Genomic DNA, 27,197 nt, shown 5'->3' on the forward strand with positions numbered 1-27,197 from the left:
TCAAGCAGGAGGATTTCTCTCCTTTCCTCCAGGGGGAACAATTCTGTGACTGAAGGGATTGCAGCATTAGGGAGTATTTCCTGATGTCCACAGCCTCTAGAATCTGTTGATATATTATTAATAGAAAGGAAAATAAATATAGGTGTTAATGCCAGCAGACACTGCCTACTACTAATAGCTGTTAAAGTAATATATTCCCCTTGTTTTTAGCTCTTATTAGTCATTTTGCAAAGGGTTACAAGACCCTTATGCATCCATTAGCCAGCCAGCCATGTGAAATTAATGTGGAGCAATTTTCATAAGCATTACTCAGAACTAATAATAATTAAGCATTATTTTCTGCTCAGATAACACAGAAAATAAAGCCTGACTCTTCTGCTGAGATGGGTTTGCATTAGCTTAAGGCAGATGAATTAATTCTCATTTACAAGGCTTCTCCACCAGCTAGCCAGGAAATATCAAGGTAATTAAAACCAATTTGTGAGGTTCTGTCCCATTGCACATTCACTGAGTTTCACCATCGCTGCAAATTACAGGTGTTTTTATGCAAAGTGGGACATGAAGGGGACTTTGGTGTTTGCCTCCTTCCCCATCCAAAAAAAAGGAACAAAACCTCCTTGTGAACACCAGAACACATTTTGCTGCTGGACATCAATGAAGGACCATGTGTAGAATGAGGGACCAGCTCAGGTCCATCTCAGGCTGGGAGGTGGAGCTCTCAGCAATGCACAAAAAAGGTTTCTAACAGAGAAAAAAAAAGGTGCTGTTTCCTTTTGATTTGCCATTTACTTGCAAGGGATTAATTTTGGCTGATGATAAATCCAAGGGGTTTCAGAAAATGGTCTTTTCTGGACAGCTCCAAAATAGTTCTCTCATCACTGAAGTCTAAAATGGTTGGGTTTGGAAGGGATCTCAAAGCTCATCCTGTTCCAACCCCTGCCATGGGCAGAGACACCTTCCACTGCCCCAGGTTGCTCCAAGCTCTGTCCAGCCTGGCCTTGGACACTCCCAGGGCAGGGGCAGCCACAGCTTCTCTGGGAATTCCAGCCCAGCCCCTCCCTACCCTCCCAGCCAGCAATTCCTTCCCAATATTCCCTTTCCCAGCCCTGCCCTCTGGCACTGGGAAGCCATTCCCTGTGTCCTGTCCCTCCAGCCCTTGTCCCAAGTCCCTCTCCAGCTCACCTGGAGCCCCTTTAGGCCCTGGAATGCTGTTGTCAGGCAGATACATTTTTTCCTGTTGCCTTTAACACCCAAACCCCAACATTTCTCATCCAGGTAATTAAGACTGATTAGTTATACAATGCTACATCTTCCAACACTGCTCCAAGACTTCTTGCCCTTTTTCTGGGTTAAGGAGCTACTGTATTTGACAATGAGCAGCTGCTGAGGTCTCTGAAGATGCTCTTCACTTGGCCCAGCTGCAACATAAAGGATACTTTAGTCCAGCTGATAATTAGCTCAAAATACATTAACCCAGAGCTGTCCTACCACCAGCTGAGCTAATGTGCAATTGATTGAGTGAAGAACTTTCCTGGGATTTCAACTTTCCAAGGAGATCAGAACCTTCATAGAATGGATTGGGTTGGAAAAGACCTCCAAGATCATCAAGCCCAACCCTTGGTCCAACTCCAGTCCCTTTACCAGATCATGGCACTCAGTGCCACGGCCAAGCTCAGCTGAAAAACCTCCAGTGTTGGGGAATCCACCCCCTCTCTGGGCAGCCCATTCCAATGTCTGAGCACTCTCTCTGGAAGGAATTTTTTCCTGCTCTCCAACTTCATTTTCCCCTGGCAGAGCTTGAGCCTGTGCCCCCTTGTCCTTTGCATCTGAGCTTAGCCAATAGCTGGGTCTGAGCTGGACAACCTGTGTTTTTCAGAGGATTATGGTCCCTCTTGTCCAAGTCCTGCCTCTTGCATTTCATTTCTCCACCCTCTGCCTCACTCCCTGTCTCACTGTGACACCTCCTGCTGGCATCTTCTGTCCACACCAGTGAGGTGGAGCAGGTTGGCCTCAGACATGACAATGTGGGTCAGCAGAGAAAAAAAGAACGAGATGGAACCTGTGACTTTTATTACGTTTTCAACAACCTCCCCTCAAGTACTCTCACTGTCATTAAGGAGATAAATAAAAAGAAACAATGCTGGAGAAACACCAGGTGTGTCCCAGCCCTGGAACGAACGACCCTGGGTCGTGTCCCACTGTCCATCCCTTCAATGAGGAAAGGTTTGCCCCTTATGGCTGTCTCGTTCTCAATCCAGGCACGGTAGGTGTAAACAGCTGTTAAAATCTTGTGCTTTGGCTTCTCCTCACTGATGATGCCAACCTGGAACCACTTCATGGTGTTCCAGTAGCTGCAAACCAGAGGTCCCCCGCTGTCCACCTGTGGCAGAAGGAGGATGTTAGAGCTGGATCTGGGATAAATATAGACTGAATTCATGTCAAGAACAGAACGAGACAATCTGTGTAGCTTGATGGGGTAAAGATTTAGCAACAGAGTGTCTATGAGCTTATCAAATAATGTATAAAAAGTAAAAAAAGAAAAGAACTACAGTTAATAACTAAGCAGCCTTTTGAAGTAAAATAAATACAGTGCAGAGCAAATATAATCTGAGAATACCTAAATATGATAGAGAAGTAAACACAAGATAAAGAAGAAGTAACTCAAGACAACAGACAAAGCTTAACTAACAAGATTGCCTCTAGTTAAATTTCAGGTTAAGAATCACACCAAAGAAGAACTCAGCCCCATGACCACCGAGAAGCAACAGGAAGAATTATGGAGCAGATCTTTCTGAGTGCAATCACACAGCACCTTCAGGATGGACAAGGGATTAGACCCAGCCAGAAGGGGTTTAGGAGGAGCAGGTCCTGTCTGACCAACCTGATCTCTTTTCATGATCAGGTGACCCACCTGGTGGATGAGGGGAAGGCTGTGGGTGTGTCTATCTGGACTTCAGCAAGGCCTTTGACACTGTCTCCCATAATATACTCCTGGAAAAGCTGGTAGCCCCTGGCCTGGACAGGTGTACCCTCTGCTGGGTCAGGAGCTGGCTGGAGGGTCAGGCCCAGAGAGTGCTGGTGAATGGAGCTGCATCCAGCTGGTCACCAGGGGTGTCCCCAGGGGTCTGTGTTGGGTCCAGTCCTGTTTAACACCTTTATTGATGATTTAGATGAGGGGATTGAGTCCATCAGCAGCAAATTTGCTGATGACACCAAGTTGGGAGGGAGTGTCGACCTGCTGGAAGGCAGGAGGGCTCTGCAGAGGGATCTGGATAGACTTGAGGGATGGGCTGATTCCAATGGGATGAAGTTGAACAAGGCCAGGTGCAGGTCCTGCCCTTTGGCCACCCCAACCCCTGCAGTGCTCCAGGCTGGGCACAGAGTGGCTGGAGAGCAGCCAGGCAGAGGGACCTGGGGGGACTGAGGGACAGGAAGCTCAACAGGAGCCACCAGTGTGCCCAGGTGGCCAAGAAGGCCAATGGGATCCTGGCCTGGATCCAAAGTAGCGTGGCCAGCAGGCCCAGGGCAGTGACCCTTCCCCTGGACTCTGCCTTGGGGAGGCCACACCTTGAGTGTTGTGTTCAGTTCTGGGCCCCTCAGTTGAGGCAAGAGATTGAGGGGCTGGAGCGGGGCCAGTGAAGAGCAACGAGGCTGGAGAAGGGACTGGAGCACAAGTGCTGTGGGGAGAGGCTGAGGGAGCTGGGGGTGTTTAGCCTGGAGAAGAGGAGGCTCAGAGGTGACCTCAGCACTGTCTGGAACTCCCTGAAGGGAAGTTCTGGCCAGGTGGGGTTGGTCTCTTCTCCCAGGCACTCAGCAATAGGACAAGGGGGCACGATGGGCTCAAGCTCTGCCAGAGGAAATTGAAGTTGGAGAGCAGAAAAAACTTGTTTGCAGAGAGAGTGCTCAGGCATTGGAATGGGCTGCCCAGAGAGGGGGTGGATTCCCCATCCCTGGAGGTTTTTCAGCTGAGCTTGGCCGTGGCACTGAGTGCCATGATCTGGTAAAGGGACTGGAGTTGGACCACGAGTTGGGCTTGATGATCTCGGAGGTCTTTTCCAACCCAATCCATTCTATGATTCTGTGATTCTATAAATGAAAGGATCTCAAAGCGGAGAAAGAAGAAAATCATTTATCGGAACTGGTTAAAAATAAACCTGCTTTGACTGTATAAAAAAGGAACCTGTGAGCTCAAATGGTGTCACTGATGGAGAAGAGACTCCAAGTGCACCCAGCATTGCACTGTTTACTCTGAAGCTTTCATTACTTATAAAATTAAACTACCCTTTATACCGAATTATTGGTTATTTGGGTGGTCCTTTATAACAGATCCAAACCTCAGGTCTCTCACTGCAGCTGCTTCACACAGGCTGAGGGTTGAAAAGCAAACTCTGTCCCAGGTTTGTGAGGATTTGGAGGGGGAAAAAAAGGAAATTTATGTTCAAAACTTCACAGCTGCAGCATAAAATAGATACAGAAGGTAAGACAAGATCAGGCCCAGGCTCCGGTTCAATGCACTGCCCTGTCCTACCCAGGTTTTTCCACATGCTCCCGTGGTCCCAGGAGGATCCCTGAAATCTGTCAGCCAGAGACAACATCCAGGAGTGAAAAGGGACATTTGCTGTGACTGCTCATTCAGTCCTTGACTTCTCTGCCAGACTGGTGCATGAAGGTGCTGGGTACCTGCCACTGTGAATTTGGGGGGCTGGCAGCCAGAAATTGGGCAGGAGATCAAAAATAGTCTTGACAAATCCTTCTTGAAACCACAGTGATTTTACTGAAAACCCACCTGGTGCTGGAAGGGCAACCATCACTCCCCCAGTGTGGGCAAGGCTTCAGCTGCAGCTCAAGGAGAGGAATATTCTCCTGATGGCTGCCCTTGCTGGAACACCAAGAGCACATCTGGCTATGGAATCTCTGAACACAACGCCAGGGAGAAAAGAAACAGCAAAAAATCCACCCAGCCAAGATACAGCACTTTGGGAGGAAAAGACTGGGAGAGCTGGGGGTGCTCATCTGGAGAAGAGGAGGATCCAGGGAGACCTAACTGTGACCTAACAGTGCCCAAAGGGGCTTCAGGAGAGCTGGAGAGGGACTTGGGACAAGGCATGGAGGGACAGGACACACTTCTGGCTTCCCACTGCCAGAGGGCAGGGATAGATGGGATATTGGGAAGGAATTGCTGGCTTGGAGGGTGGGGAGGGCTGGGCTGGAATTCCCAGAGCAGCTGTGGCTGCCCCAGACCAGGGAGTGTCCAAGGCCAGGCTGGACAGGGTTTGGAGCAACTTGGGCTAGTGGGAGGTGTCCCTGCCCATGGCAGGGGTTGGAACTGGATGATCTTAAAGGTTCCTTCCAGCACAAACCATTCCATGATTTTTTGTATATCCTCAGTGCTGTGCAGCCCCTGCTAAAAATCCATTTCCTTCCACAGCAGGTTGGAATCCTTTTCCCACCTTTTCTCTAGCACACTTGGTAAATAAATTCAATACAAACCCCTTTCCCAAGACAGCAAACTTTACTGGGAAATGTTGTCCTTCCCTGTTTGCACAGTGCTGTGAGAAACACCTCTGTCATTAATGGATGCAGCCCCTTCTGCCCACGGCTGCCCTGAGCTAACACACATTAATTAACGAGCAAGAAGCCACTGTGGGCCCTTGTGCAGCTCATCAGCACTTGCTGAAGTTTATGGCTGAATTCCTGCTCCACTAGATGGAGAGCCCAGGTCATTAATATGCTTATCTTTTATGTTTTTTCACAATTTTTTTTTTGGTTCAATGTGCATACAAGAGGAAAAAATTAAGATACAGAGGGAATGTTTATAGAATCACAGAATATCCTGAGCTGGAGGGAACCCACAAAGACCACAAAATCATTTAGGCTGGAGAAAAACTTTAAGATCATTAATTCCAAGCATTAATTGGCACCGAAATGGTGTTACTGTCCCTTCAGTTCAGCCAGTGCTGCTGGGGCCTCTTCAGACTCAGCACTTAAAGACATTTCCAGACGCCCTTTCAGCCAATGAATCACATGAGTGATCTTGGACCCCATTGCAGTGACCTTGGACCCCATTGCAGTGATCTTGGACCCCGTTGCGGTGATCTCGGACCCCGTTGCAGTGATCTTGGACCCCGTTGCAGTGATCTTGGACCCCGTTGTAGTGACCTTGGACCCCGTTGTAGTGACCTTGGACCCCGTTGCAGTGATCTTGGACCCCGTTGCGGTGACCTTGGACCCCGTTGCAGTGACCTTGGACCCCATTGTAGTGACCTTGGACCCCGTTGCGGTGATCTTGGACCCCGTTGTGGTGACCTTGGACCCCATTGCAGTGATCTTGGACCCCGTTGTGGTGACCTTGGACCCCGTTGTGGTGACCTTGGACCCCATTGCGGTGATCTCGGACCCCGTTGCGGTGACCTTGGACCCCATTGCAGTGACTTTGGACCCCGTTGCGGTGACCTTGGACCCTGTTGCAGTGACCTTGGACCCTGTTGCAGTGATCTTGGACCCCGTTGCGGTGACCTTGGACCCCGTTGCAGTGATCTTGGACCCCGTTGCGGTGACCTTGGACTCCGTTGCAGTGACCTTGGACCCTGTTGTAGTGACCTTGGACCCCGTTGCAGTGACGTTGGACCCCGTTGCAGTGAACTTGGACCCCGTTGCAGTGATCTTGGACCCCGTTGCGGTGACCTTGGACCCCGTTGCAGTGACCTTGGACCCTGTTGTAGTGATCTTGGACCCCGTTGCGGTGACCTTGGACCCTGTTGAGGTGACCTTGGACCCTGTTGCAGTGAACTTGGACCCCGTTGCAGTGATCTTGGACCCCGTTGTAGTGATCTTGGACCCCGTTGCGGTGACCTTGGACCCTGTTGTAGTGATCTTGGACCCCGATGCAGTGACCTTGAACACCATTGCGGTGACCTTGGATCCCGTTGCGGTGATCTTGGACTCCGTTGCGGTGACCTTGGACCCCGTTGCAGTGACCTTGGACCCCGTTGTGGTGATCTTGGACCCCGTTGCGGTGATCTTGGACCCCGTTGCGGTGATCTCGGACCCCGTTGCGGTGACCTTGGACCCCGTTGCAGTGATCTTGGACCCCGTTGCGGTGACCTTGGACCCCGTTGTGGTGACCTTGGACCACGATGCAAAGACCTCGGACCCTGCGCGGGTTCGGCGCCCTTGGGGATGGCATCCTGTTCGAATGAACGAGCATCCCTGCACCGTTCAGTTCCTGGGAATTCTGCTGCCGATTCCCTCGGGGCAGGAACGGGCCAAACAGCATCATCCTGGCAGTGAGAGGAAGGCACTGGGAGCCTCCCACGCGGGGATAATAAACGGAGCGGAGGGAGTGGGAGCCACGCGCGGCGCTGACGCAGCAGCCGCTGATGTTCCAGCTCTTCCCTAAAACTCCTCCAGGGTTTTAGCACTGGTGGAGCCCCTTGCACACCATGGGGCAGATCACTCACAGGGTCCAATCTGGGAGCTGTGCACACTTGCAAAGGGTTTTGCTCCCAGGGCGTTTAAAGCCTGGTAATTCCTGATGCCTCCTGACTGTCCTTGGGGGAAGTGTCTTAGCGCGTTTCAGAGCTGAGAAATCCGCGGCAGAAACGGGATGTGATTTGCACGAGGCAACGGCAGAGCCAGGGATACTCATTTGAGCTGTTCCTCGTGCAGTTTTCCTTTCAAATCAGATCTGCTCTTGCCTGTTTGCCTCTTTAACCATGCCCGTCTGGTTCTCTGCCTGGTCGGTGGGGAAAGGGGGATCAAGGATTTAAAACCTTGGGCAGGGAGGGAGTTCAGCAATACTGTGACAACCCAGGCAGCAGCTCCAAATCCATTTCTCTAATCCACAAGCCCTGAGCCCCAAATCCTGCCTCAGATCCCTTTCCATGTGGGCTGAGCTGCTCTGCTTCATGGGTGCTACTTCCAACATGCCATTTCCCTCAACTTCAGCTATTTCATGTGATGATTTTGCCACAATGTGGGCTAAATCATCCCCTCCGTGTGATAATCTGGCTCACATAATTATAGCAGTAGCCTGGACGAATGAGTAACCTGGTTTTTATAGGACTAAAGATGGAGAAAATGAACTCAGTTCTTGGACACTTCTGAATATCCCTGTATCCACCTTAAGCTCTCAGCCCAAGGTTTTCCATCCTTGTGTAGGAGAGGGTGTGGGAGGAGCGAGTTTTTGAGTGCTGGGACAATTATCTCGGCTCTGTGATGCTTCCACTAACACTAATTTAATGAATGCTCATGTTAACGACTCTGAGGATTGAAGAATTATTAAATGCTGCTTTCAGGCTCCTGTATCCTGGTAGTGAAATACTTCTGGTCAGCAACACACACCAGATACCTGCTCCTGCCTTGCAGTCTAAGTGCCAAGTTTCTGGGTAGAAAAATCCCCCTAAAAATAGCATATCTGCTTCTGCTGCCTGTTTCTTGTCATCTAGAACAGGAGTGAAAAGCAACCGCGACAAATCAGATCTGGTGCTGAATTCGTGCCTTAAACATGTTAATCCTCCCATTAGGAGAGGTGAGAGCAATGATGTATTCGCTGATAAATAGCTCTGGGTTGTATAAAATCTGTCACTGACTAACAAGGTGCTTTGTTCACTGAAACAGAGCAAAAGTTTCATCTTTTTCACCCTCATTTCTGTGAGCATCAGGAGCCTTTCTGCTGACTTCAGTGGGCTTGGGATCAAAAGTGTAATCTTCTCTCTTTTATATTTGTATTCATGTCTGCAACACAGTAATTGATCAGAACAAACACGTTCAGCCACATAAATCTTCTGAGGTGGGAGAAGCTCCGGGGGAGGGAGAACAACTCATCTGATCCTCATTAGGTGGATACACAAGCCGTGCAAGTCATCGCTTGGTTCATTTTCATGTTGGTAAAGCTCGGTGCAAATTGGAGGCAATCAGCATGTGAATGACAACAGTGGCCATCAGAGCGGCCCCGGCTGCTGGGAGCGAAGGCAAACAGGATTCTGCGGTTATTTCGAGCTGTCTTTGCAGAAAGCCGGGAGGAAGGAGGCTGTGTGGCCATTTTAGTGTGCAGGTATCAAAGCTGAACCAGTAACACAGGGCACCTGCACTCCTTTCATGCAAACCCTTTGAGATCTCAGGTGAAAGCCTTCAGCTCCTCTGTCCCTCCATCCCTGTGCTAGAAAATGGGAGAAAACCACCCAAATCCATCCACGCTGATGTAAGCAGGGTCATAGAATGGATTGGGTTGGAAAAGACCTCCGAGACCATCAAGTCCAACCCTTGGTCCAACTCCAGTCCCTTTACCAGATCATGGCACTCAGTGCCACGGCCAAGCTCAGCTGAAAAACCTCCAGGGATGGGGAATCCACCCCCTCTCTGGGCAGCCCATTCCAATCCCTGAGCACTCTCTCTGCAAAGAATTTCTTCCTGATATCCATCCTAAACCTCCCCTGGCAGAGCTTGAGCCCATCGTGCCCCCTTGTCCTATTGCTGAGTGCCTGGGAGAAGAGACCAACTCCCACCTGGCCAGAACTTCCCTTCAGGCAGTTCCAGACAGTGCTGAGGTCACCTCTGAGCCTCCTCTTCTCCAGGCTAAACACCCCCAGCTCCCTCAGCCTCTCCCCACAGCACTTGTGCTCCAGTCCCTTCTCCAGCCTCGTTGCTCTTCTCAGTTGGGTTGGAAGAGACCTCTGAGATCATCAAATCCAACCCTTGATCCAGCCCTACTGTGATCACCAGCCCAGGGCACTCAGTGCCATGGGCTGGTGATCACAGTGGGGTTGAATCAAGACATGGTGGATTCTTTGTCCCTGGAGGTGTTTCAGAGGACACTCAGTGCCACATCCAGTCCCTTCTCCAGCCTCGTTGCTCTTCTCTGGCCCCGCTCCAGCCCCTCAATCTCTTGCCTCAACTGAGGGGCCCAGAACTGAACACAACACTCAAGGTGTGGCCTCCCCAAGGCAGAGTCCAGGGGAAGGGTCACTGCCCTGGGCCTGCTGGCCACGCTACTTTGAATCCAGGCCAGGATCCCCTTGGCCTTCTTGGCCACCTGGGCACGCTGGTGGCTCCTGTTGAGCTTCCTGTCAATTAGGTCCATTTGCAACTGTGGTGGCACAGGCAGTTAAAATACATCTGGCCAAGGCCCCGAGTGGCCCACACAGGATCCTGTCTCTGACTGTCATCTGAGGCAAGTGCTCAGGGAAGGAGAATGAGAAACAGCACAAGGGTTTCCAGTGTTGTATTTACATCACAGTGGTTAATAGTCTCAGAGAGATCTCCATCCAGAAATTTGCCTAATTGCTTTTTGAATCCATTTATCCCTTAGGATAAATACCCACAACATCCTGGTCAGTGACTTCCACAGTTTAATTATGTGATGGATGAAAGAGCATTTCCTTCTCTTTGTTTTAAATCTGCTGCCTGATAGGGCCATCAGACACTCCTCCTTCATGTGTTTGGAACAGCAGTGACAGGAGGACAGCCCTGGACTCCTCTCCCTGCTGCTCAGGAATTCAGAAATCTCTGTCACATCCTGCTCAAATATCCCTTTTACAAGCCTCAAAGTCCTGCTCCCCTATTCCCCACTCTGCCAGGAGCTGTTCCACGTCCCTCCTTCCTGCTCTGCTTCCCTCCTTTTCTAAATTGCCACTGGACAGGAATCTCACGCAGCACACAAGGCATAGGCTCCCAGGATTAGTGCCCTGGCAGAACACATTTGCTTTGCCACCTATTCCCCTCCTAACAATTCATTATGTTCTCATTGCCTTTTTGACCTCCACAGAGCCTCAAGCTGATGTTTTTGAAGGGCTATCCACAGTTACTCCAAGTTCTTCTTGCGTGGTAACAGCTAAATTAGAGCCTATTATCACAGGCTAGAGTTGCTTCTCCCTATGTTCATTATCTTTCTTTATCAATAATGAGCTGCATCTGCTCTTTAAACTTCTGCATCTATTTTAACTTCCTGCATCTGTTTTAACCTCCAGCCACCCAGAATAGTGAGACTTGCTGCACCTCTGCACAGCCAGCTTTCATTCTGACCACTTTGAACAAAGCTGTGGCATTGGTCAGTTGGTCATCTCAGCATTTGCCCTCCTTGAGCATCAAAATTCCTTGATGGATGTCAAAATATTTCCCCCTGTAAGCCCTTTCTTCATTCACATCCTTCTTCTATGTTGCCTCCCTTTCAAACTGAAACATTTCCACTTCACAACAGTTTGGTTTCTCCATGAGCCTTTGGTGAGGGTTTTGGAAATCTCAGCACGTGTTAGGTGTTTGGATGACCCTCTGCCACCTGCTTGGCAACTCCTTCAAAGATTTTGGATCTGCCTGTGAGTCGTGGCTTTCCCTCAAAGCTGTATTGACTCATGGGAGTTGAATGAGAAGTGGCTCCTCTGACTCATCACGCCCATTCCCCCATTCCCAGGGCAAGCACACACTGGGCTTTGATGTTCAGCTGGATCCAGAGGTGTTCTGCTCTCCACAGGCTCCCCCATCAGGCACACAAAGTCATGCTGGACCCCTTTGCAGCTTCAAAGGGACCAAAAGCTGCGACTCAGAGGAATCACAGAATCGATTGGGTTGGAAAAGACCTCCGAGATCATCAAGTCCAACCCTTGGTCCAACTCCAGTCCCTTTACCAGATCATGGCACTCAGTGCCATGGCCAAGCTCAGCTGAAAAACCTCCAGGGATGGGGAATCCACCCCCTCTCTGGGCAGCCCATTCCAATGCCTGAGCACCCCCTCTGGAGAGTACACCTCTCTTCAGGTATTTCGAGCAGCCTGAGGGACTGACTTCACTATCCTGGTTTGTGATCTTCTCCTTGAATCCATGACAATTTACCTATATCGACCCAATTTTCTTTTGCAGACTTTTTTTCTCTAAGAAATTCCATCTCACGAGTATTTCTTTGCAATTTTGGAGCCATGTCAGGACCAGCAAAAGGATGCAAGAACTTTTCCAGTGACAGGTTTCCATTGGAGTCACCTGACTGACACTGGGGTTTGAGGTGGGAGCAGGGGGATACCCTGGGGATATCCTGGGAGATCTAAAATTGAATCTTTAGATGTCAGCAACTGTCCTGCCTTGGAGCCAAGTGTCTCCAAACCAAATACCTTCAGCTTTGTTTTAGCTAATGGGGAGCAATAAACACACATACAGAGGCTGATCTCATTTTAACATAGATGGTTGACACAGTCTCAGTGACTCCCAACCCAGAGTTGCTTTTTTTCCCCTCTCTATTGATGGAAATGGTTGTGTAGATGGTGATGGTTATAGAAAAGACATCTGTAATCTGGCTGCATAAATCCCACCCAGGGCTGCACAATACCTACTAAAGATCCGTGGAGTGAGAGCCCTGAGAGCATCCCAGGTGTTGTAAAGGGATTTTTCCCTTTCCAAACTGCTCACAGTTCATGTGGGCAGGACATGTTGCAGCTGAAGAAAAAAGGTCCTTGCTCTGCTTTTTCACAGAGCTAAAGGAACCAAAATCCAGAGCACGAAATGCATTCTGGCATTGTTGCAGACATTTATCAGAGATGGGACAAGGGGGAGTGGCTCTAACCCGGCAGAGGTGGGGGTTAAATGGGATACTGGGAAGAAATTTTTGGCTGGGAGGGTGGGGAGGCCCTGGCACAGGTTGCCCAGAGAAGTGTCCAAGGTCAGGTTGGACAAGGCTTGGAGCAACCTGGGATAGTGGGAGGTGTCCCTGCCCATGGCAGGGGTGTGGGATGAGATGAACTTTAAGGTCCCTTCCAATTCCAGTCATTCTGTTTCTGTGGCCCAAATCACCTCCTGCTACAGTCAGTGGGAAGGGGCAGATACCTCCAGCCTTTGACTCCTCTGAACTGGAACCATCCTCCTGCTCCTGGGGGCCACACCAGGATGGATTCCTTCCCCTGAGAGTCAGGCTGGGCACTGGGTCCCCCTTCATCTGCTGCTGACCTGAACTGCACATGACCTGTGACTCCAGCTCTGTCCTAATCAGCACAGCCAGAGCTGCCCCCACAGCCTCTCTGAAACATAATTGGGCCATTCACTGAATTTTGCCCGGGCAGGGAAGGCACTGAAGGAGCATTTGCTTTGTGAGTCCCTTATACTCTAATTATTGCTCAAGTTACCATTGCATCAGGGTCTAACAAAAGGTGCTTAAGAAAGCAAGGAATTAGACATCAATTGTGGTTCATGGGGTCATGGAAGAAATGGAGCACACACAAAAAAATAATACATAGGCCATCTCTAGTGTCTGTTCTTTAGCACTTGTACCCCATGAACATCCATTAATGCTAATGTTTATGACTAAATAGGACTATAAATCAATTACAGCTCCTGTTAGTGTTAATTCACAGGCAATCTATATATTTGTCTGCAGAACTGCAAGGGAATTGGGATATAATAGATTTGGCTTTTTAAGTGAATGGATTATTTTTTTTAAGTACAAATACTTGGGAGCTCTGCTGTTCAATCTCCCTGAGTTATTATAGGAATATGGTCAGTTATCCACAAATTAGTCTTGTCTGGTGCTGGTATTATGGCAGCTGGTGAGATGTCTGAGCCTTTGTATTCATGTGCTTTCTATTCAAGAAATGGCCTCAAGCTGCACTAGGGGAGGTTCAGGTTGGACATCAGGAGGAATTTCTTCACTTAAAGGGTTCTCAAGCATTGGAAGGGGCTGCCATGGGAGGTGGTGGAGTCCCCACTCCTGGAGGTGTCCAAGGAATGACTGGATGTGACACTCGGTACTCTGGGATGGGGAACAAGGTGGGGATTGGTCACAGGTTGGACTTGGTGATCTTGGAGGCTTTTTCCAACCTAAATGATTCTGTGATTCCATGTCCTATTCTCATATGAGGGTAGTAAGGCAGTGGGCAGTGGGATAAACCTTCCACATGGTGCCTTGGTGGAGATGTTGGAAGAACTTGCCGGGTCCTGCCCTTTGGCCACCCCAACCCCCTGCAGCGCTCCAGGCTGGGCACAGAGTGGCTGGAGAGCAGCCAGGCAGAGGGACCTGGGGGGACTGAGGGACAGGAAGCTCAAGAGGAGCCACCAGTGTGCCCAGGTGGCCAAGAAGGCCAAGGGGATCCTGGCCTGGATCCAAAGTAGCGTGGCCAGCAGGCCCAGGGCAGTGACCCTTCCCCTGGACTCTGCCTTGGGGAGGCCACACCTTGAGTGTTGTGTTCAGTTCTGGGCCCCTCAGTTGAGGCAAGAGATTGAGGGGCTGGAGCGGGGCCAGAGAAGAGCAACAAGGCTGGAGAAGGGAGTGGAGCACAAGTGCTGTGGGGAGAGGCTGAGGGAGCTGGGGGTGTTTAGCCTGGAGAAGAGGAGGCTCAGAGGTGACCTCAGCACTGTCTGGAACTGCCTGAAGGGAAGTTGTGGCCAGGTGGGGGTTGGTCTCTTCTCCCAGGCACTCAGCAATAGGACAAGGGGGCACGATGGGCTCAAGCTCTGCCAGGGGAAATTGAAGTTGGAGAGCAGAAAGAAATTCTTTGCAGAGAGAGTGCTCAGGGATTGGAATGGGCTGCCCAGAGAGGGGGTGGATTCCCCATCCCTGGAGGTTTTTCAGCTGAGCTTGGCCGTGGCACTGAGTGCCATGATCTGGTAAAGGGTCTGGAGTTGGATCAAGGGTTGGACTTGATGATCTTGGAGGTCTTTTCCAACCCAATCCATTCTAGGATTCTGTGATTCTATGACTTTAGGTACTCATATAAATCAATGTGCTGCATCAGGGGAAATGTGGCACACAAATGGCACACAAGGCAAACACTGAAGATGTTCATGGAGTCATGGATTCATTGCATCTCAGAATGGTTTGTATTAGAAGGGACCTTAAAGCTCATCTAGTTCTCACCCCCTGCCTTGGGCAGGGACACCTTCCACCAGCCCAGGTTGCTCCAATGGAATCCAACCTGGCCTGGAACACTTCCAAGGATGGGGCAGCCACAGCTCCTCTGGGCAACTTGTGCCAGGGCCTCCCCACCCTCACAAGGAACAATTTCTTCTTAACATCTAATCTAAATCTTTCTTCTTTTGGTTCCCCTCAGCCCATCAGTATCTGCCTGGGTAAAAAGTCATTCCAGCACTGTTCAAAGATTTGGATCCAGATACACCACCTCGAGTCCAGCAACTTGCCTGCCTTAGCCTGGCTCTAGACACGAACACGTGTATTCTGCCACTCAGAAAATCTCAGATGAGGTTAATTTTTGGCTTTTATCTACTCTGTGTCCAGACAGATCACGTGTCTACCCAGTGTGTGGCTTCCAGGTTTCTGGGACCACACCTACAGCAACAACCTCAGCATCTCCAGGGCTTGTTTCCTCCTCTGGGGTCTCTGCCTTGCCTGAGCTTCTGATCCTTCCTGGCCTCTCCAAAGCGATTATTGTGGGTGGCTCTTGATCCATGCAAAAGCTGGAGATGTGTCTGGAAGTTATCCAGGAGACAGCTGGTTGGCACAGACCAACACCATGCCCAGGGCTGCTCTGTCTCCATGACAGTGATGACTTTGTAAAGGATTTAGGTCTTTTGAAACCTGGCCTTGTTCTCATTTGACACAAACCCTGTAATCTTTACAGACAAGCAGAGCTCAATGGATTCCAGTGCCCAAAGTGCCTCACTCTGTGCCCAGGGCAGGTGAACTGTCCAGTTCTGGCACTGAGGGGCTGGAGCATGTCCAGGGAAGGGAGGGGCTGGAGCAGCAGGAGCAGCTGAGGGAGCTGGGGGTGCTCAGCCTGGAGAAAAGGAGGCTCAGGGGGGACCTTCTTGCTCTCTGCAACCCCCTGATGGATCCAGGTGAGGGTTGGTCTCCAGGGAACAGGGGCAGGAGGAGAGGGAATGGCCTCAAGCTGTGCCAGAGGAGGGGCGGGTTGGACATCAGGAAGAATTTCTTCATGGAAGGGATGGTCAGGCATTGGAAGGGGCTGTCTAGGGAGGTGGTGGAGTCCCCATCCCTGGAATGTCCAAGGAATGACTGGATGTGGCACTCAGTGCCCTGGGCTGGGTGACAAGGTGGGCATCAAGTACAGGTTGGACTCAATAATCCTGGAGGTCTTTTCCAACCTAAATGATTCTGGAATGACATGTGTGGTCCCTACTGCAGAACAAGCATCAGGTTCAGCCCTGGCCTCCCACTCCATTACCAGTGTAGTGGTTTTAGCACTCCAACCAGGCAGCCCATCTATGGACAAGCCACCAGATTCCTGAACCAGCCTAGTGAGGCCAAACTGTGCCCTCCCTGCCTTTAATCAGCAACTCCCAGAAAACCACCCATCAGCAAAATGCAAATTAGCCAATTCCCATGAAAACCCATGTCATCATTTGCTTCTCCCCTGAAGAGCTGCACTTCCAGCCTGGGGTCTGGTTTTGTCCTGCTCTCATTATTTCAGGGTGTGAGACTTTTCTGCCTGGTCAAGCTCCCACAAAAATGGGCAGATTCTGGATCCTGAGTAACATCCCACCTGAAATCCTCATGTGCTTCCACTGCTTGGAAAGTTCACATTCCTGGTTCATTTCTCAGACAACTCTGAGATTGTTGTAGATCAGAATAACTCCCTCACCAGCTTTCTGAACACAGGAGAGTCATTTCTCTGGTTACAAGTGTTCTTGCTGATTCACCAGCATAATTCACCTGCAGGACTTCAACCTGGGCTGGGAAGTGCATTCTTCAATCATGTTGATGTCACCCCATGGCAGGTTTCTTCTGAAAACTTTTGATTGAATTTAATGGGGGTGAGTGTCACAAGCTGAATGGTTGCAGAGGCAGATGCTCTCTGGCTAAACAAAAAATCATGTTGCAAACCAAACTTCCCCTGCACTGCCCAGCTCCAGGCCCAGCTTGCCATAGATTTGCAGTCCATGGCCCTTGTAACCACTGCCTTTGCCCAAAGGGCAGGGGATGTCCCTCTATCCTGGGTGGTGTTTTCCTTCCTTCAATGAATAATTCCTGCAGGATGAAGCTGTCCATAAATGTGTCTGCTCATCCATGCACACATCTAAGGTGCAGCTGGATGGGGGTCAGAGCAACCTGGTCTAGGGGAAAACATCCCTGCCCATGGCAGGAAGGTTGAACTGGATGATCTTTAAGGTCTCTTCCAGCCCAAAGCACTCTGTGATTCTAAAATCCTTGCCCACTGGAGGATGGAGGCTGCAGGAGAGCCCAGTCCCCACCAGGCTCTCAGAGGAGGGGTTGGAGGTTGCATCTTATGTAAGATAAAGTGTTTTTTGGCTTTCAGACCTTGTTTGACATCAGGTCAGCAATCCTGAGGGTGGAATATGTTCTGAGGGCACAAGTTCTGAGTGAGTTGTTCTCATTTGGGTGTTTGTGTCATCTCCCTGATACCAAATACTGCCCAAATTCTTTCTGATTTAGCTTGAAAAGTCCATCAACCTCTGTCAGTAACACATTGCAGTAAGATGGGACTAGTTCTGGCACCCACAGACCAACCTGCCTTGTTAGCAAAGGACATTTGAATCAGAGCCAAGACCACCTGAGAAACATTTCTAATATTCCAATTAAACAATCTCATATTAACTTTCCCAATTTTTCCCAATTATTTTGCTTTGACCTTCCAGGACAAACTTTCCTGTCTCCTTTCCTTGTGGTGAAGGAACACTGGTCAGTTTACCTGGCAGTTGCCTGGTTCTCCTTCCTCCACCTCAGCACACATCATGTTCTCCTGGAGCTGTGGGATCTGCTCCAAGCACTGCTCCCTGCTGATGAGCTTCACCCGAGCTTTGTGCAGCACGTGGGATGCTGGCACAGCCTCTGCTGCAGGAAGAGAAGGATTAACCAACCTGCAGAGCAGCTGGAGATCTCCCTTGGGACTGATCTCAGCTGGATTTGGGAAGCATCTCAGGGCAGGAGGGTCTCAGGGGAAAGCCATGGGGGCTTGGGGCATGGGGGCTTACAGGGGCTCTCCACATGAGTTTGTATCCTGACTTTATTATAGGATCACAGAATGGTTTGGGTTGGGACCTTAAAGCTCATCCAGGCCCACCCCCCGCCATGGGCAGGGACACCTCCCACTATGTGAGACCAAACCTTGAGTGTTGTGTTCAGTTCTGGGCCCCTGAGTTGAGGCAAGAGATTGAGGGGCTGGAGCGGGGCCAGAGAAGAGCAACGAGGCTGGAGAAGGGAGTGGAGCACAAGTGCTGTGGGGAGAGGCTGAGGGAGCTGGGGGTGTTCAGCCTGGAGAAGAGGAGGCTCAGAGGTGACCTCAGCACTGTCTGGAACTGCCTGAAGGGAAGTTCTGGCCAGCTGGGGGTTGGTCTCTTCTCCCAGGCACTCAGCAATAGGACAAGGGGGCACGATGGGCTCAAGCTCTGCCAGGGGAAATTGAAGTTGGAGATGAGAAAAAAATCCTTTGCAGAGAGAGTGCTCAGGCATTGGAATGGGCTGCCCAGAGAGGGGGTGGATTCCCCATCCCTGGAGGTTTTTCAGCTGAGCTTGGCCGTGGCACTGAGTGCCATGATCTGGTAAAGGGGCTGGAGTTGGACCAAGGGTTGGACTTGATGATCTCGGAGGTCTTTTCCAACCCAATCGATTCGATGATTCTATCCCAGGTTGCTCCAAGCTTTGTCCAACCTGGCCTTGGACACTTCCAGGGATGCCAGACCAGGAGGTGGGTGGGTGGAAAGGGGGAGGTGTTAAGGGACAAAGTTGAAATGCTGGGGGTGGAGCGTTGCTAAACAGGCTTTTAAAAAATCTCTTCTTTTTGTAGATGGAGTCTGGGATGTGGCAGAGCTGAAAAAAACCCAAGGGACTGGTTATGCTGCTGGTCTTGGTGATGACCTGAGAGGAGCTGCACTGCACACCTGGGGTTTCCCACTTGTGTCTTTTGGGGGACTCTCCATGGGATGCTGTGCAAGCCCTGCAGAGCAAAGCCAACCAAGCTTTCCCCAGAACAAATGATCTTAGAATTATAAAATCATGGAATAATTTACATTGGAAAAGACCACAAAGACCATCAAGCCCAACCATTAACTCAGCACTGCCAAGCCTGTCACTAAACCATGTCCCCAAATGCCACATCCACACATTGTTTGAACCCTTCCAGGGTTGGAGACTCCACAAGTGCCCTGAGCAGCTGTCCCAGGGCTTGACAACTCTTTTGGGGAAGAAATTCTTCCTAATATCCAGTCTAAACTTTTTTTCCCTGGGGGTGGCTGCAAGGCCCTGCCTCACTCAGGGGACCTGCTCTGTCTTTCCCAAAGTGGCTCTTGGGATCACAGTACACAAAGGAAAAACTACTTTATCCTTCCCTTGAGATGGCAAAACAGAAATTACAGGAGACAGAAATCACCAGCAAAGGACAAAACGACTGAAAATATTCCAGACTGCTCAAAAAATCCACTAATTTCACCCACATTTATCTCTAAAGTGAACCTGAGCCTGAAGGATAAGGCTGAGATCTTCAGATCATTAGAAATTCACTCTTTCCATATTTCACTGATCTAAACCCTCCCAGCACATTCAGGAGCTGTGACTCAAGAGAAAGATCTAAAAGACAAAAAGTTGCCAGGTCCCTTTTCCAGCAAAATGAGGCTGTTCCATGGAAGTACCCACAGATGACAAAGCTTTGCATCTCCAAGGGGATGGAGCCCCTCTGCTCTGGAGCCAGGCTGGGAGAGCTGGGGGGGCTCACCTGAAGAAGAAAATCCTCCAGGGATTCTCCAGAGACCTGAGAACCCCTTCCAGTGCCTAAAGGGGCTCCAGGAGAGGGACCTGGGACAAGGGATGGAGGGACAGGACACACGGAATGGCTTCCCACTACCAGAGGGCAGGGCTGGGTGGGATATTGGGAAGGAATTCTTGGCTGGGAGGGTGAGGAGGTCCTGGCACAGGTTGCCCAGAGAAGCTGTGACTGTCCCATCCCTGAGAGTGTCCCAGGCCAGGTTGGATTGGGCTTGGAGCAATGTGGGATGGTGGAAGATGTCCCTGTCCATGGCAAGAGTGTGGGATTAGATGATCTTTAAGGTCCCTTCCAACCCTCCCAAACCATTCCATGGTTCTGTACTGCTGGGTATGGCCCATGGCCCACGTCACACCATCACACATCCCTCTCACCACACTCAGCACCTGCTGGTTTTCTCCTCAAGCCTCTCCCAGGCAGTCAGGGGGTGTGCCAGGGCTGAGCACAGTGACATCAATCTTTGGACAACACAGTGTCAGCTGAGCCCACACAGCAGCAGGAGGCTGATCTCTGGAGCCACACCATGAATTGTGCAAGGGGATGAGCTGAGGAGAGATCCTGCCACGCCTCAGAGGGACTCTGAGCAGCCTCTGCATTTCTGTCTCCAAGAAGATGTTACCTTGGTGAAATGGGAGAGTTTCACAACTCTAACACAGTGTTGTGTGCTACTGTTATGTGAGGGAAATGAAGCCTAGGAAGGAAAATGCAGTTTGAGGGAGGAGATGGCAACCTCCTGGAGCAAGGATGAAATGGGACTTCCACTTACTGCAACCTAGGAAAGACTTCCAAAGTCCAAAGGCACCACCCTGCCCACCCTGTCCTGATTAATTCTTCCCACTAATGAAATAGCTCACTCTCTATTTAGTGACATTTGTTCAGGATAGACATTCACAATCAGTGCTAGAGCTGCTTTCATTAGGGCTTTAACAACAGCAATTAGCAACAGCAATCTACTGTTTTAAATGAGTGAAAAAAGGGGGTGGCCAATACCAGAGTCAAGGTGGCTCATGGAGGCTTTAAGACAAAGACAACCCTACACCTTCATTTCCCTTCATTCCAGGCCACTTTAGACTCACTAACTGGGTGAATCATAGAACATCCTGGGCTGGAAGTCACCCAGAAGGAACCCACAAACTGGGAAGTGTCCAAGGCCATGTTGGACAAGGTTTGGAACAACCTGGGATAGTGGAAGGTGTCCTTGCCCATGACAGGGCGTTGGAACAAGATGAGCTTTAAGGTCACAAACCATTCTTTAATTCTATGATTCTATGACAACTTACCCACCTTTGTCTTCATTTGGGTGCCCAAAAATGGGTCTAAAGTTTGGGCTCCTGCAGAGCAAAGGTGGCTTTAAGGTTTCAGCTTGAACACACAACTCTCAGAGCACCAAACTTTGCTCTGGGGGTCAGTGGGTGGCTGGTTCTTGCACTGAACAGAGAACTGGTGGGTGTGTAGAAGCTGGGGGGGGTCTGGAAGTGTCAATCAGGGAGGTAAGGAGTGGAAGTTAGCGTGGATAACCTCTCCTGGCAGAGAACATCCACTTTAAATGGATCAAACCCATCCATCATTAGCAAAGACATCTCCTGGCAGTGTCTCACCTGCACTTGTGCTTCCCCAGCCAGCAGCCCAGCAGAGCTGCCAGATATGGATGTCACGCATGAAGGGCAGGCAGATGGGAATTTTCTCCTTGCTGAACTCGATGGGAGAGCTGAGCAGGATCAGAGCTATGTCATTGGCCATGCTCGTGGAGTTGAAGTTCTCGTGGAGGATCAAGCTGTCCGGCTGGTGATCTTCCAGAGGGACACTGAGGTCAATTCCCCCCACTACAACTGTGAGATCTGGTGGCCTTGTAAACAAAACAGCAGTGGAGACACAATAAACATGAGGGATTTGGGTCATAAAGGTTGGTGCCTCCCCCCATGAGCAGGGCAGGGGCATGTTCAGCAAAGGGCAGGGGCAGTTCATCCCTAAACACCATGGAAATCCACCCTCACTTCCAGGCAAAGCTGATTTCCAGGTGCAGAGGTAGAAAGTGAGTGCAACCAGGTTAAAAATAACCCAGGCACTGAAAGACAGATGGAATGGGCTGGATCTTTTGGATCATTGTGCCCTGGGTTGGCTGCTCAGACCACACTGCCCCTGGGCAGCTGCTCCAGGCTGTGGTGCCACAGGTCATTTGTCACCGAGCAGTCTCAGCTCTCAGAGCTGCCAGATTGTGGAGGGGGTTCACAGAGGACAGGACTCTGTCCCTGGGCATCTGGACTCTGCCCCTGGGCATCACAGAGGGCTGGACTCTGCCCCTGGACATCACAGAGGGCTGGACTCTTCCCCTGGGCATCACAGAAGGCTGGACTCTACCCATGGGAATCACAGAGGGATGAACTTTGCCCCTGGGCATCACAGAGGGCTGGACTCTACCCCTGGGCATCCACACTCTGCCCCTGGGCATCACAGAGGGCTGGACTCTACCCCTGGGCATCCACACTCTGCCCCTGGGCATCACAGAGGGCTGGACTCTACCCCTGGGCATCCACACTCTGCCCCTGGGCATCACAGAAGGCTGGACTCTGCCCCTGGGCATCCACACTCTGCCCCTGGGCATCACAGAAGGCTGGACTCTGCCCCTGGGCATCCATACTCTGCCCCTGGGCATCACAGAAAGCTGGACTCTATCCCTGGGCATCCACACTCTGCCCCTGGGCATCACAGAAAGCTGGACTCTGCCCCTGGGCATCCATACTCTGCCCCTGGGCATCAGAGAGGGCTGGACTCTGCTCCTGGGCATCCACACTCTGCCCCTGGGCATCACAGAAGGCTGGACTCTGCCCCTGGGCATCTGAACTCTACCCATGGGCATCTGAACTCTGCCCCTGGGCATCACAAATGGCTGGACTCTTCCCCTGGGCATCACAGAAGACTGGACTCTGCCCCTGGGCATCTGAACTCTACCCATGGGCATCACAGAAGGCTGCACTCTACCCCTGGGCATCTGAACTCTGCCCCTGGGCATCAGAGAGGGCTGGACTCTGCCCCTGCTCATCTGGCCTCTGCCCCTGGGCGTTACATGGGGTGAATTTATCCAGATAAATGCTGTTTCAAAATCAGAGTCTTGGCGAGGTAAAGGAGTTTTCTGTGAGAAAGCAAAGGGAATCTGGGGATTAGAATAAGTTGGAATGGAATATGTCACTTTTTGCAAGGTGCCAAAACACTTTTAGATGTGCAGAACATGCCTGGGGACCTCAGAACATCCTCATGGGCATTTACCCAAGGCTGCTCAGACCATCCCTCAAAGTCTTCCCTTTCTGCTCCTCCTGTTCATGCAGATTTCTGTGCTGACAAATGGGCTCGTTTTCCCCACGGGAGAAAATTCCCGTTTTCAGGTCTCAGTCACATTCCTGTGGCACTTGACCCCGAGGACATCCATATCCTACAGCCACCAGGAGGGTTGTCATCACCCCCTTGTGCCTGGGCTGTCCTCCCCTCCCTGGAGCACTCACAGCTCTTTTGCAAAGCAATGGGCCGCAGTTAAAATCCACAGAGCACTGATGATGGTGCCTCCACAGATGTGCTTCCCGTGGCTCTGGATGCTCACGTGCCACGGGAACTCCCCAGACTTGACAGATGTCCCTGTCCCGATCCTCTTGCCAGTCTCCAGGAAGGACTCGTAAGACGGTCGGAGGCCGCACTCTGGGGACAAAATGGGACATGTGGGACACTTCCAGCGGTGCCACTGTGAGTGCTGCCCAGCTGGAGGGGCAGGACAGCACACAGAGCACTTGTGTATAGATAGGCATGGAATCATGGAATGGTTGGGGTTGGAAAGGACCTTAAAGATTATCCAGGCCCCCCCCTGATGCTTCCACTATCCCAGGTTGCTCTAAGCCCCATCCAACCTGGCCTTGGACACTTCCAGGGATTGGGCAGCTACAGCTTCTCTGCCCAACCTGTGCCAATCCCTCACCACTCTCCCAGCCACGAATTACTTCCTAAGATCCCACCTAGCCCTGCCCTCTGGCACTAGGAAGCCACTCCCTGTGTTCTGTCCCTCATCCCTTGTCCCCAGTCCCTCTCCAGCTCTCCTGGAGCCCCTTCAGGCTCTGGAAGGGGCTCTCAGGTCTCCCTGGATCCTTCTCTTCTCCAGGTGAGCCCTCCCAGCTCTCCCAGCCTGGCTCCAGTCCAGAGGGGCTCCAGCCCTGGAGCATCTCTGGGACCTCCTCTGGACTCACTCCAGCAGCTCCATGTCCTGCCAATGTTGGTGCCTCAGACCTGGATGCAGCACTGCAGGTGGGTCTCTCAAGGGTGGAGGCTGAGGATCCCCTCCCTCAGCCTGCTGCTCTCTGCTCTCCACCAAAGCCCACAACATCCCTGTCCCCTCCCCAAACCCATGCTCTGCCAAGCACTACCCAGGCAGTTCAGGATGGGCAGGACCATGGACCATTTCCCACAGGCAGGTTGGATAAAATCCTTATTGATGGAGTGGAAGGTTCAGCATCAGCCTTAGCACAAGGCCAGGGGGTACAAGGAGCAGTCCCAGGCCAGTTTCACTCACCCACATGTGAATACCCTGCAGGGCCAGCAGCAGCATTGGCACTGCCAATCAGAGAACTCAAACAGGAGATGATAAGGAGCAGCATCTCAATCCATCTTGGAACAACACTCTTCCTCAGGACTCAGAGCAGTGCCAACTCTGCAGACACCTGAGAACATGGTCTGTGTTCTGTGACAACACAGCTCCCTGCCCGGGTGTGACATCACAGCCTCCACCTGTTCCTGTTCCAGAGGCCAAAGGGCACGGATGATCCCTGAGGAGAAGCTCCAGAAGGTTTGTGACTCCCTTGACCTCTGACAGGGACAGGGCAGCAGTAAAATTCCTGTGTATATCCTGGACTAACCTCCCAGGGAATAATGGCAATGGTGGATTTTGTGTGCTGGGAGCTGCAGCCCTTTCTGGATCTTGGATCATCTTTGAAGACCTTAGAAGCTGGTCCTGCATCAGCTTTAACCCTCAGCTATGAGAAATGTTGAGGCCTCTCAAGCTCTGAATTAATTTTCTCTTCAGTTTGACTGTGCCTGGGGTATTTACTTAATGTCCTTAAACAGGACCACGTTGTGCCCTTCCTGGAAGTGTCCAAGGCCAGGTTGGACAGGGCTTGGAGAAACCTGGGCTAGTGGAAGGTGTCCCTGCTCATGGCAGAGGGTGGACCTGGGTGATTTTTAAGGTCCTTCCCACCCAAACTATTCTGGGATTCCGTGTTTGCAGAAGAAAGAGAAGGATCTGCCACAGGGCAAGTTTCAAATGGTACCAAATCAAAAGTGTCGTATCAGAGACGTCAAGACTCCCTTCTTCCCTCTGCCTTCCAGGACTAAATCCAGGCAGAAAATTAATCCATGAGGCTGAATCCTGAGCATCTCACCTTTGTTGGTTACATCCCTGATGGTCTTTGTCTCCCCAGCAGCAGCTGCAAAGGGTCAAGGCCAAAACTCCACCCTACAGTAACTCCATAAATAAATCTGTGGTGGCAAAATGTTTTGGTGTGGGCCAATTTTAGCATCAGTGGACCCACCTGTGCTGATTTCTACACCAACACATCATTTCCATCTGGACAGGACTTAAAAAAAACACCCCTCAGCCAGTTCAGACTTGAGCATATCTATATTAAGGACAGAATGGTGCTTTCCCCAAAGACTTTCCAGCTTGTTTCAAAGCAATAACATGGAGTAGGAGGAGAGGGAGGGGAATTCTTTAAGCCCCCAAATGATTCAGAAATGTTTTGCCTTGGAGCAAACCAGGAGTTATCCCACCAAGGTCTGAATTATCAATGGAGATGATGAAAATAAGACTTTATTTTCCTCTTTTCTTTGCTCCTCTGTCACATCATGCCAAGGAAATTGGACAAAAGGGTTGGTTTCCTTGGCAGTGAGCACTGGAACAACTCCGTGGCACGACACATTAAGGACAGGATCAGTTACCACAGCAACTAGAAATCCTCAGTGCGATGTGGGCACCTTTGGGGGTATCTCCAGGAAGAGCCTGACATGGCAATCCTGCCAGAGATAGCTCCTGTAAGCTTTCCCAGGACTAAAAGGACTGGTTTCCTCTGGATTTGGAGACTGCAATGAACTCAACAGCAGCTGAGGAGCGAGGGAAGATGAGTTAATTTTCCTGGCCCAGATTTGCTGCCTGGAATTAAGCAGGAGGGGCTTCAGCAGTGGATTCACAAGCCCAAACACTGTCTCTCTGATGTGCATTTTCTGTCCCTCCAACCTTGGAGCACAATCTGCTCTGCTGGGTATTTACAGGAGATGTTCAGGAGCTGCTCTGGGCCTTTCTGAGCCCAAAACCTGAGCTGGAAACATCAATACATGGAGAGGAGTGCCATGGAGAGCTGTGCAAGAGGAAATGCTGTGGATTTGTGCCTCTGGATCCCCTCTGGCTGACCCTGAAAAATGGCATTATGAGCTCTGCTGCCCAGAATGGATGGATGGGCACAGGCTCAAGCTCTGCCAGGGGAAATTGAAGTTGGAGATGAGAAAAAAATTCTTTGCAGAGAGAGTGCTCAGGGATTGGAATGGGCTGCCCAGAGAGGGGGTGGATTCCCCATCCCTGGAGGTTTTTCAGCTGAGCTTGGCCGTGGCACTGAGTGCCATGATCTGGTAAAGGGACTGGAGTTGGACCAAGGGTTGGACTTGGTGATCTCGGAGGTCTTTTCCAACCCAATCCATTCAATGATTCTGTGATTGACTTGAGTTCCCACAAGCTTTCCCTGAAGAAAGCACATCTGCCAGACACCACTGACACAGGTTCCTCAAACTCAATGATCAAGATACCTCTAAAATAGGGAACATGTGAGAGGTCAAGCTCACACTTCCCACTGGGAAGTATTGCAAACAGCAAGTTGGATGGATGGGACAAACCAATTCCCAACACTCCTACTGAAGTTGTTTGTCCCAGGATGTTCCCCATGGAATGACAGAATATCCTGAGTTGGAATGGAGCCACAATGATCATCAAGTCCAACACCTGGCACTGCACAGAACAGCCCAACAATCCCACCATGTGCCTGAGAAGGTTGTCCAAACACTTCTTGAGCTCTGAATCCATAGGATCCCATATCCATACAGGATAACCCCGGTATCCCCTATATCCTTTGGCTGTGGCTTTTAGTCTCCACTCTGAGAACTCCCATCAATAACTCCCAAATTTATTTTGCCTCTTCTTGACTGTTCTGCTCTTGTGACTGTCCACACACCAGGGCAGAGACTGCCCAATGTTACATTTCCACAGCACTTGCCATGAGGAGTCTGACCTTGGTGGTGGCTCCCCAAGGTTCTTGAAGTAAAAAAAATTAACCACAGGAATAATCATGTTACGGTGCAGCCAATGGGAATTCTACCCCTCATGGAATGGTTTGAGTTGGAAGGGACATTAAAGAACATCTCATTCCACCCTTGCCATGGGCAGGGACAACTTCCACTATTCCAGGTTGCTCCAAGCCCAATCCAACCCGGCCTAGGACACTCCCATGGATGG

General features: G+C 50.7%; 1 protein-coding gene across 1 annotated transcript; it reads right to left on the bottom strand.

Moving 5' to 3' along the window:
* Window positions 1–1,949: 1,949 nt before the first annotated feature.
* LOC139685328 (serine protease 55-like) lies at window positions 1,950–24,360 on the bottom strand. Its single transcript, XM_071582027.1, has 6 exons — window positions 24,244–24,360; window positions 23,164–23,351; window positions 21,265–21,512; window positions 17,600–17,742; window positions 2,102–2,380; window positions 1,950–2,009 (listed from the first exon to the last, which is right to left on the bottom strand). The coding sequence occupies exons 1-6, from the start codon at window positions 24,298–24,300 to the stop codon at window positions 1,950–1,952; spliced, it is 975 nt and encodes a 324-aa protein (XP_071438128.1). The 5' UTR covers window positions 24,301–24,360.
* Window positions 24,361–27,197: the final 2,837 nt, after the last annotated feature.

The sequence above is a fragment of the Pithys albifrons genome, chromosome 2, assembly GCF_047495875.1.
Source record: "Pithys albifrons albifrons isolate INPA30051 chromosome 2, PitAlb_v1, whole genome shotgun sequence".
NCBI classification, from domain to species: Eukaryota; Metazoa; Chordata; class Aves; order Passeriformes; family Thamnophilidae; genus Pithys; species Pithys albifrons.